Genomic DNA, 12,429 nt, shown 5'->3' with positions numbered 1-12,429 from the left:
GAACATACGGATTCAAAGTCTGTTTGAAAAAAAAAATGCGTGGCAGAGAAAAATAAAAAACGAGCATAGTCGGTAAACAATAACATAATAAGATTCATGCACCATGAAAACAAAAATATTCAAATATTTTGTCGAAAATGGGGTACAGACTGAATATAACATGTACGGAAACATTACTGCCGTCTGAAACTAACTTTCAATTTTATTAAATTAATTAGTGACATCGTATGGAAGTAAATATGACGTCATTGTTTACTTGCTCATCATAATATTCCAGCTCTGCTTACGTTGGGCATACGGCGTTTGACATTGGTGTTACTATACTACTATACTGTCTATGGTTAAACAGGGCCCAAATTGATAGGGAGTAAAACACGGAAGTGGAAGAGCTGTCCATGCATTGACCAATCACACAAGAGCTCACAAACACCAACGAAATATTTGTTGTTGTACTTAACAAAGGGGTTTGGCACTAAAAACAATGAAACGTTTATAGGCTTAACGTTGGATTTAGATCGTGTTATAATCCAAATCCCCTACTAAGACTTGTAAGCACCAATTTTCATATGTATAAAAGGGGGGCTGTGATTGGCTGTTACTTACGCGAGATTTGAACGGGACTTACATAGGCGTCGGATCAGATGTAGGTAGGGCGGAATTAAAAAAAAAAAATCAAAATCAAAGTTAAATAATAAAATAAAAGGGCATTAATAACAAATATAATAAAAAATAAAATTAAAATAAGTTTATAGCCAAAATAATTAAAGCCCGTACACTACATCAGATTTTAATCAGATTGAAGTGCAACTTGATAGGCTCTTGATTACAAGAAGCGTGGTTGGCTCAATGAAAGGTGAAATAAAAAAAATAAGGGTTCCAGTTTTCTCGAAAACATTGATTTAGCGATTTAGATTTAGCACCCCCCAATATAGCTGAAACCCTTGTATGTCAGCAAAATTTGCCTCTCAAAATGCAGGAAATGGCGTTTAGAGGGTCTAGACTTCAAAATTGCGCAGACCCCCCTCCCCAATGCAAAATTTCGTGCCGCTGCATCTGAATTTGGTGAAAATGTGCAAAATACTTAAATTGACGTTTATGATTCAAAAAGGAGTTTGGGCGCAGTCTTCTCAGTATAAAACAGCCGACTAAAAGAACAGCGCCATCAACAACAACAAATAATGTCGTATTGTATTGTATAATGTCGGTTGTTATATACAGTGGTCTTGTTGTTCATATCTCTGAATGTCAATACCCTGAATCGCACATTTTATTGCTATACTGATACTAAACTTTCAGAATTCAGGACTATTTTTTTCATGTTCCATGATGTTTTCCTTATTGATATTCAATTCAACAGACTTGGAGGCGGCGGCACGACATTTTGCTTGGGGCGAGGTCTGCTCACCAACCTTACTAGGGGATCCGGGGACAAATTTAAAATCTAGACCCTCTGAAACGCCATTCCTGCATTTTGAGGGGAAAATTTTGCTGTCTTACAAGGGTTTCAGCTTGATTTTTTTCGAGGGGGAGGCCACCCCTCCCCCTGTGCCGCCACCACTGTTCAAGCTATATGTATTTTAGCGTGAAATAACGAAACAATACACCCCCTGTTTGAAGGTTATATTACCCTATATATAGTTGACTTCCTGGTTTCCTACGTAGTTACATTCCGCATTAGCAACCGACCGTCTTCTTCATTTGTTCTCACACTTTATCGCTTACGAGACCAAACTTTTTTATATTACTCAAGACGAGAGTGCCCAACCCAGAGACGGGGAGATTATTTTAGATGAACCTTCGATTTCCAGGTCGTGATTCGGAGGCGGAAGTTGTTGGTGTACCCTGTATACGTAGTTCATATATACACTGACATGCAAGTGGCAAAGCCAGAGCCTTCGGCGCCGGTCTCCTGGCCAACATTTGAAAACGGAGAAGACTATTATCATTATTTGAAGTGTCAGGTATTCAAAAAATATTCTACACGTACATTTATTTGTATGAGTCGGTTACTTCCTGTCTCGTTTTATTGTGTGGCAATATTTATATTGTAGCAAGACACTGAAGGAGCCTGATTATACAATATGGTTACGATAAGTCTTGAGGACTCTAACAATTATTATTGTCAAGATTCACAGTCGCCACAGTCGTACAATCTCCAGGGCCCGCAATCCATTCATGGTTGACAGAGAGAGAGAGAGAGAAGAGAGAGAGAGAGTGTGTGTGTGTCAACTATAGTTCATAGTCCATGCTGTTGCGTCGTTTAATTATATATTCTCTGTCCTGTGGTCTGAACTTAATATGGTTGGGAGACATTCCTCTGTTAAGAACTTCATCATTAACTTTTCGTACTGTTGGTTAAATGTAAATAAATTTACAAATACTGTAACAGATTTAGATAAGATTAATTTCACACACCTGGGGTATTTCGTCGTTGAGGGCGTTGATCGAGTGTAAACAGAAATCCGCCATTTTGACCTCAATTTATTAAAGAGACTGCGGTTTGACGTTCAAAACTTTCAGGACGTTTTTCCCACGTGTAATTGCAACTGTGTAGCCCAGCATATTATATTAGGGCGTATCAATTCAACTGGATGAGTACATTTTTCGCATTCCTATGAAATTACGCAATTAGAATGCTTCCCAAGAAAGATACTGGAAGATATCGTAACCTTTAGTACAATGGGAAGCACTGTGCAAGACGAATTGCTAAGAAATATAATTAAAATTCAGGGTTCCAACGACTTCTGACATAGCTTAGTGCAATTTAACATGAGGCTGCGAAGATGTATCTATGTAATTAAATGGGTTCCGTTTCATTTTGTGGAGGTGAAGCCCGCGCGCCCGGATGAAGCGTGATCTTGATCAGCAGTGTTTATTATATCGGCAAAACATTAATGATAATAATGTGAAAGCGCGGTGGTCGTCGCGCAGCGCGTGTTCGAATTTCATGTAAATAAACAATTATTTTACACGCGTTCACGAGTCACCGAGCTATTTTTCGATACACGTCGATAGGACGTGAAAGCGCGGTGGTCGTCGCGCAGCGCGTGTTCGAATTTCATGTAAATAAACAATTATTTTACACGCGTTGTATACTTCCTAATGAGTCCCATATCGAACAGGACGCGGCACGACGAATTCCGCCCTTTAATAAACCGCTATGTCCACCACTATTCATCTTGAATTTTCAAGGTGAATGTTCCGGCGAAGCACTCCACTATCACCTTGAAGTATTTCATTAGGAATATGTGTATGTGACAATGCCCTCACAGTTTAGAATCAGTTTACCAACAGCCAATCATATTGCTTCTTTCATCAACGCGTTTGGCCAAGCTATCAACATTGTCGGGGCGGAGCTAAGTCACAAGACGCTATTAAAGACGCGCACCACTCTACCATGCATTTTTATGGGCTTTGTGCGAGCTGCTCGAAAAGCCGTTGAAAACAGCTAAAATCGAAAAAACAGCACAAACTTAACTTTAAAGAAATCCTAGACAACCAAATTTAAATATGTTGCATATGCAGGGTAATCTTGTTACACGGTTCAGGGGGTGTCAACAACCATCCCAAAGTACCGTTTTCTGAGAGTTTTTGGCCTTTGTTTTCACCATGATGGTTGCCAGGCGGTGAAAATGCTCGCACAGTGGAAGCTGTGTTGGCTTGGATGTCGAGGCAATACAATATTCGGACAAAAGCCGTTCAGTTCCGAGTCTGATGTGTTCGTTTTTAGTCGCGCTGGAAATGGTAAATCATTATGTTATTATGCTTTACCAGCCTTGCGACCATCGAGCGTGGTAATAGTGTTGAGCCACTGTTGAGTATTGTAGAAGAGTAGGTGTGATACCTCAAAGCTCATGGTGTCACTGCAACATATATTGGCAGAAATGAAGCCGAAGATGAAGACATCAGAAATGGAAAGCCCTAAGCGCTTTTTGGTAGTCATTGTAACAAAGCTTTCTATTGGTCGGTAAACTTTCTATCGCGCAACCACGTGACATACACGGTTATGAATAGAATTACCGCACGGTGTTGTGGAGGGAGGAATGTTCGAACGAAGCAACACCGTGCAGGCGGACGATGCCACTATTCGGCGCAGTGTCTCACTCTGTTACCCCGAGCACGCTCTAATTGCATGTCATATCTTATTGTTATTTTAACTTTCACTTTGCAGGTACTAGAAGAGCAACGCGAATTTTTATGTAAACATTTAAGACACGATCGTTACTTCGCATATCTTCGATCGCAGCGAGTTCTGGATGCAGATATGTGTGAAGAGATTGAACTACCCCGAAAACACGCCGCTCAAGTGAATAAATTTGTGGACTGCTTAATAAATCAAGGCGGGCCCTATGCTTTTGATCATTTTATTGAGTCGCTGAAGAAACGGGGGACCGAGGGAGAGTGGTTTATTATACGCCAACTGGTGAAAGGTTTTGAGCAAGTAAAAGCCAGCTCAAAAGGTAAGATATGCCTTGTCTACACTATTTAAAAAATGTACAATTTACACTAAAAACCTGGATTTCTATTTTCAAATTACGTCATAACGTTTATTTACTGGTTGGATTCGACTACCATGATTTCAATTTATAAATATTTATAAAAACGAAAGAAATGGGTTTGGTGTGTTAATAGTAAAAACAAAACAAACAAAAAATTTTGTTTTATTATATGAAAATTGGTGGCACGCATGTTGTGACGTCAACTAAGTCGTATCATTGACGATGGATGTATGATTACACATCCGGCATCGTGATTGGTGCATTTTCATATGGTTTCCATTCATTCCAATGACAGTATCGTAACTTTTTCAATCCATGCTGCCAGTTTGAATAATCACAAATGTATTTACGTGACCCAAGAGTTGGGAAAAATCTCGCCTGTCGCGATTTGCTACTAGTATTTTATAAAGCATTCACTTATTCTAGAACTCCTGCTATAAAAACTGACCCCTTCCTGTTTTCAGCTGTACTTTTGCCGCCAAAAGATGACGACAAAGACGACGAAGATGCCCACCCACCACCAATTCCTGGTAGTCCAGGAGGGCCTATTCTACCAATACTGAGTCTGACTAACGACACAGGTACAGTAACACATTCGTCATTTGTTTGTTCACACGGCGCTGTAAGCCCGTCATACGGGATGAGCCACTCACCAGGTGAGCTGGTACAATCATCGTCCTTGTATACCAAGCAAAACCCCCGAGTAATGGTTTTTGGGGACTCTAAATAATACATACCTCAATCTAGATATAATGACATCCAACTGGAAAGAGATGGAGTATCAGCCAACATCAACATGGAAAATTGTAATACTGTAAACACAACTTTGAACAATGTCCGACCCTACACGTCCCGGCGCATTCAATCTGAACATATCAAAATGTAAATGGATCCAGTCTTTACGGTTGAGTTTTCGCGACTATGTTCCGCACTCTGCTGCAACTGAACACTTGAAATGCCTTCCACTTACTCGACTTTTATCATTTCTGCACCTGTTACAATTTCTCTTTCGAAATACGACTGCTACGTTTCTATGTTTTAAATATGTACAATTATGTTTATTAAGGTTAACAATATAATGGTAAAATTGTCTGAATGCAATATTCTGAGTTCCCACGACCATGAATATATCCCTCAATATATTTGCACATCTAGGCAAATTAACGCACGCTGTTCAAGTATTATCTTCGCAGTACTGGAAAACAAATCTCTTTTAAATTTGTTGTTACTAATTGGTAAATACGTCTTGTAGTGTAGCAGGTTTACTGGTTTTAGCCCAACAATAGCTTATTTTATGAGTAAAATCAGAAACCAAATTAACATTGAAAAATATGTTTTAACTGAAAAAAAGTTTGAAACAAAATGGAACAAAGTACTGCAAGTGATTGAAGGATACATGTCAGTCCATTTTTTAAAGTTTACTTACGTGTAGTCATTGTAAATTAAGGAAATCCAACAATTTATAAAAGAAAAGAAATGACCCCCCCCCCACACACAGACTAAGAACAACAGCCCCCATAATTGTTTTCTTTCACTTTCCTCCTTTTTTTTCTATTACTACTTCATTTTATTGTTAATTATCTTTTTTCTTTATCTTTTTGACATGTAAGATTATTTTGAAGTAATGTAATTTTTTTAAATATTATATAAATACAAAAACAAATTTAAAGTAGAAAACGCGTACATTTTTACAAAACGCGTCAATGCTAATGGCTGCTATTCGCATGTACGTGTTTATTCCAAAATACATTGAGTGATTTACGCAAAACCCCCATTCTGTTACAAGACGCGTCAACAAAATACTGTAGTACAGGATGAGACCGGGGTAGGGAGTTTGTCGGAGAAGTCCCGATTAAAGGGCGGCAGTCGTCGTGTCGCATCCTGTTCGACATGGGACTCATAGCGACGTATACAACGCGTGTAAAATACATTGTTTATTTACATGAAATTCGAACACGCGCTGCGCGACGACCACCGCACTTTAAAGTCTCGCTGTAGTGACAGTCCGACGATGAACCTGTCAGCACCTATGCTAGAATGTTTATCGTTACATTCACTTACTATCGCACACATAAAAGACTCGGCACGTCTGATCCACGACTCTGGACATTTTAACACGTTGAATATTTAAACCTGACTCCATCGCTAGTAAAAACTGCATTTGTAGTCAAAAAATATTTTTATGTCAAAATTAATTATTTTACTTTTCTCTACAAGTCACTTCGTGATGAGCGTCTTTTGCGGTCAGTAATATTTACGAACATTTTTGTTCATTGGCGATCCGCTTCGCTAGGATTGCCATTGTGTAGTTTTCTTGATTTTTTCTGCAGATATAGGTAAAATATAGGCAAGACTTTGGCGAAATTTGAAAGAGCAACTAATATTCTTCAAGCTGGTATTTTTTTATAGATTTTATTTTTCATTCTGTTCGTCTGTTTTTTCCAGTTTAAAACAATATGAGCTGACTGGAGCCTTCATCCCTTGTCTATTTCTTACACTAGATACCAGCCTATACCCCCCCCCCCCACTCATATGGACTGCGAACAGTTGATTATAGTTCCTGGGCTTCCTGTGGTAATCACAACGCAACTTTGAACTATGAATGAATTTAACAGCAGAATACGTCCTAGTAATAAAATAAAGTGACGTCTTTGTGCAAAGTTTTTCTTCCCGGAACTTGTCCCATCGCACGCATAAACTTGTATTTTGCCGGGTAGCACTCGTCTGTGAAATGGACTGAGCAAAGCACAGAATGCTTCGTAGGACCATGCCATTTAGCTCTCTTCACCCGAACAAACTTCGTCCAAAGTTTGCTCAAAGACGGTCTGTCGAGGGGGAATGCGTGAAGCGAAACACCGTCAAGGTTCGTGTTCCAGCACCCGAAAGCAACGCAGCGTTTACCTCGTCTGTCACAACGACTTGACATTACTAGTTTAAATACGAAGCTCAAATGAATAAAAAAAAATTCCCAAACGCAACAGTTCGCGTCTTTGGTTGCAATATCACTAAAATAAAACCGTAGAACATACACGAAAATCAACAATAACACAGCTGATCACGAACGACATTTACATACGGTTTACATATCAATGGCGGCAAACTGAACAGGGCTGTCACACTTATGACGTCACATCCAAGAGGTCACGTAAACGAGGTCAAACGGGGGGAGCTTAGGTGCGAATTTAACAGAATCCGCTATATTTCGTAAATGAGTCATCGGATTTTAAAACAAATTTCTGGTGTTTGATATTTAAATACAAGATAAAATAAAAAAATCGCGAAATGGAGGTGTTCGCAGTTACAAGGGATTTTGCGCTAACACCTCCATTTCGCAATTTATTAATTAAACTACAAAAACAAATTAATCGCCCCGACTGCGCCAGTCTATGTAAAAATGTTGGCGCCGGTGATCTCTTACCAGTGTGCAACGTAGCCAAAATAAAAACAAACATGATCATATACACTGCTATTACAAGACTGCTAGTAGGTAATACATTTGGGGCGAAAGTATTAAAAAATCAGTTTCTGGCTGTTGCCATGGCAGCGGTGAGCAAGATATTTTTTTTTAAATTAGTGACGGTACGATCTGCTTGTCAAGTATGAACAAAATCAGCCAAGCCAAAAAAACACAGAGCAGTTAAAAGCCGCAAGTGAAAAGTTACCCCAACTTTGAGGTCAAGTTTTTCGGTAATGAAAATAAACATAAAACAACCAGTAAATTTATGCACACTCAAGCTGAGTAGAATGAGCTACTTAATCCTAGAATTGTAGGGCGAGAAGGTACACAAAAAATAGTATATATATAGTATATAGTAGTATATACAAAATACGACCAAGTAAACGTCAGAATATTAAAAAAACAGAAACCTAAAAATCAGTTGCCCATGCTAAGAAAGCCGCAGAACCAAAACAATCTGTCAGCCGTCGCTGTCCGCAGCAGCGATATGATTTTACACATCCAAATTGAGAATCGCAGGTGTAAACATATTGCATAGAAATGAACACTAAATACATCTATCCCGGCCAGCAATCGAATCATCAATCTTCATGAGTGACGTAACTGGCATTTCCATCTATTTGCTTCTACTCCCACTATCCTAAAATGCTCAAGTGAATGTTGTCAAATTCGAGTGTGCGTATTTTCGTACAGTGGCGTAAACATTGCTACAATCAAAGACGCACTGAACAGAAAGTTCATTCTGGGCTAGTACCATTGTCAAATTCTGGGGAGTAGAGGACTATTTATATAGGAGACGTTACAATAAGGAACTATTAAAATTGTTCGATTTGCATATCAAAATCCTTTATTGGAACAGAGCATGTTCTATATTCACCAAAAAACAAAGTTGTCATGTTTAATTTCTAGACACACAACAGACTCAAAACAAAAGAAACCGTCCGATCCGAGCGACCTGCGTTCTTGAAAATCGAGTCTTATCGTCCTTGCGTTTCCGAGCAAAAAAACGTTGAGACCAAAAACGACCGATTTTCGCCCAATCTTCTATGAATTTTTCATAATATAGCTAATTCAGTCCAGCGGTTAGATAGGGTATTTATTAGAGACGCCAAGAGAACCAAAATTTGGGACGTGAATCGCTCCGGCGACGAAAAATCGGCGAAAATAGCCAAGGGGGTGAGGGACTGCATTTCAAAAACATATTTTATATATAGGGTATATAACTATAATGTTATAGGTGTCAGACAATAACCCCTTTGTTGCGTGTCGAAATGAAAACGTAATGTTAGGATGGCGATCGAAAAAAAATAACTGTCATCTCTATTACGCAAATTATGATCAAACATTTTAAAACTGATCTGAAATTCACATTCATCGTATTACTTTTTAGTAAAGGGCGCATTAATATATTAACCTTTTCACCGCGAGTTCCCTCTTTTCATCACATATTCTCAAAATATTTCCGTTTATAGTCTGCACTTTTCCTCAGAAGATTGGGACAAATATAGCCGAATTTTTCGAGTAAAAACATAAAATTGACTTAAACTTTGTCTGGTGGCTCAAAAAATTAGGAGTTAATTCTAGAAATATTGAATAATATAAGTGTCACACGCAACGTAATATTACCGTAATTGGTATAGTACAGGTGTGATGGTTCACATACCAAAATGGCAACAGTAACAGAAAGACTTCCCTGGCGACGATGATAAAATACGAACACGGAGCCAACAGATGAGGTTTCAACTGGTACTGGTATTATTATACTCTGCAAACATCAAGTACAATAACGCGGTAAAACTCCACTTCTCCAATGACTAGATACTTAAACTCCAATACAATTAAACGAGATCTCCGATCTGAACTCGGTGCTGAACAACTACCCTATATATACCCCCACTGTCTATAAATAGACCATTACATCAGCATACATAATGAGTCTGGAACTTACTACCAATTTCTAGAATGTTCCATTACCTTCTATTGCCTCGTGCAGTGTTCTATTACCTATTCAACCATTTTCTAAAAAATCTAGAATATTCCACCCAGACACAGTACGGTTCTAGAACATTCTCAGTGACACGGAAGTGGTAAATAAGTCGTATGCGACAATAAGAAAAAAGTGCAGACAAATTTGAGCTAAAAAAATTTGTGGCGAAAAGGTTAAAATACTTACATTAACACTTTTTGATCCCAGTTACGTACAATGGCGGCGGATGTATACATCCGTTCACAGAGGGAAAGCGTCGTTATTACATTATTTATATGCTTTTTTGTTATATTTCAGAAACCCCACCCAAGTATCTGCACTTTAATCCAAACCCAACATATTTTCACGACTATAATCATCAACCGCCGTCTTAATATATCAGATAATGACAGTTCGAATGTAGAACTTGGAACTTCGGATGTTAAAGAGTGTAAATACGTCAGATATTCATGTAAATGGACGTGGTCAAGTTCAGGAGTCTGTCCTGTACAAAACGGCAATTATGTTTCGAATAAATCCACGTACAAGCAAGATCAACAACTATTTCCTTTATGATCACGTCTTAATAAGAATAAAATTTGTGTAATCTATGTAATTATATTTAAAAATAGAGAAATAAAAATATGTACTATCAGTATAACGACTAGAGAGAAGTTGTGCTTACAAGTAATAAACCAATAGTTATATGTAAACCAGGACAAGTTAGGTTTATGCTTGCTTATATTGGCAGCATTGAAATGCTACTTGTAGAGTATGCATTATGCAAATGAGTTCACATCTCATTGACCTCTGTATTTGACCTTTATGTTCTATTGTATTCACTACCTGAGCCATGGTGTGATGGCTGCACCTATAGTTGTGTGTAATAAACAAATCCTGTGTAATCCTCTACCTGGTCTAACCATCCTTGATTCTATATGGTGTCAGAAGTGGGATCCTGCTTTCCACAACATTACTACACGTATATTTATTATGTATGGTGTAAAGAAAATCTGTTTTGACTGACAGGTAACAAACAAAGACATTCTAGTAAGACACTGCTAAATTTCTTTGTATAATTTCATGAAGTCTTCCAGTGAGTATTATGGCCGATTCATTTCAAAAACCAAACATCTTAATATTTGAAGGGGATGTAGCTGAAAATTGGAGGATTTTTGAACAGGAATATTTTCATAAATGCAGCTCATGGTGATAAAACTCCCAAGACAAAAGCATTCATCTTGTTGAATCTTGCGGGTAGTGAAGCTATAGAAAGGGAGAGGTCATTTGTGTATGCTGCTGCTATACATGCAGATGATGGTTCTGTCATAACTGCTGCAGAAACCAGGGAGGACCCAGAGTGTCTGAAACGCAAGTTTAGGGAAGTATGCAACCCTCAGTCTAATGTCACTATGGAAAGGCATAAATTCAATACTCGTAATCAGAAACAGGGTGAAACTGTCCAGGCATACGTTAGCGATCTTCGAAATAAAGCGAAAAGCTGCAAGTTTGATGCATTACAAGACGAGCTAATTCGTGATAGACGAGTATGTGGCATTGCCAATGAGTGTTAGACGACTCCTTCTTTGAGAAAGTGATTTAACATTAATTAAAGCCATCAGCATCTGTCAAATACATGAAATAAGTGAACAGCATTCAAAAACATTGCAGTGCAGATCAAACATAGATGCAGTACAAAGGGGTACACGTCCTAAGCAGCGACCAATTCCAAATTACAAGGCTAACTCTTCATCAGATCAAAACCAGAAATATACTAGTAAACAAATTAAGAATTGTCGAAACTGTGGAAACACTCATCCTGTTAGGAAATGTCCAGCATTTGGTAAATCATGTCATGGTTGCCATAAAATGAACCATTTTCAGAAATGCTGTCGATCTAGTGGAAACAATCGTGGGTTCAACAGAGCAATTCATGAAGTTGAAGAATATGATGATGACATGTATCAGTTTGTGATTGAAGATTTTGACATAGAAACTATTGGTATGAATTCTGCTGTAAACAAAGATGAAATCCATAGTTGTGTATATATTAATGACAGACGTGTTGACTTTAAAGTTGACACAGGTGCTAAATGTAATGTCTTGCCTATGAGAGTATATCAGCATGTGTGTGCAGGACATAAAGAACAAATTGATACACGTAAAAGAGTACAATTAATTGCATATGGAGGTGATAGTATGAGCACTGTTGGAACCACAAATTTGACATGTTGCAGTGGTAACCATACTTACAATTTGGAATTCCACATTGTTGAAAAGAATGTCAAACCACTACTTGGCTTACGGGACTGCCTACGAATGCATTTAATCTCACTTGGCCAAGAACTTCATCAAATAGGAACTGTACAATCATTCTCTGAATCTATTCTCAAAGATTACTCTGACCTTTTCAATGATGATCTTGGTAAATTGCCTTGTGTTTACAAAATGAAAGTCGACCCTAGTGTACCTCCAGTGGTTAAACCTGCTTGAAGAATTCCTAAAGC

At 38.2% G+C, this 12,429-nt stretch overlaps 1 protein-coding gene across 1 annotated transcript; it reads left to right on the top strand.

Annotated features, from left to right (window-relative positions):
- Window positions 1–1,633: 1,633 nt before the first annotated feature.
- Window positions 1,634–10,832, top strand: LOC100369110 (uncharacterized). The gene is made up of 4 exons (XM_006826007.2): window positions 1,634–1,961; window positions 4,172–4,460; window positions 4,964–5,080; window positions 10,241–10,832. The coding sequence occupies exons 1-4, from the start codon at window positions 1,872–1,874 to the stop codon at window positions 10,315–10,317; spliced, it is 573 nt and encodes a 190-aa protein (XP_006826070.2). The 5' UTR covers window positions 1,634–1,871; the 3' UTR covers window positions 10,318–10,832.
- The last annotated feature ends 1,597 nt before the right edge of the window (window positions 10,833–12,429 follow it).

This window comes from Saccoglossus kowalevskii, chromosome 17 (assembly GCF_978046115.1).
Source record: "Saccoglossus kowalevskii chromosome 17, keSacKowa6.1, whole genome shotgun sequence".
Taxonomy (NCBI): domain Eukaryota; kingdom Metazoa; phylum Hemichordata; class Enteropneusta; family Harrimaniidae; genus Saccoglossus; species Saccoglossus kowalevskii.
This window is presented reverse-complemented; position numbering and strand designations above follow the sequence as displayed.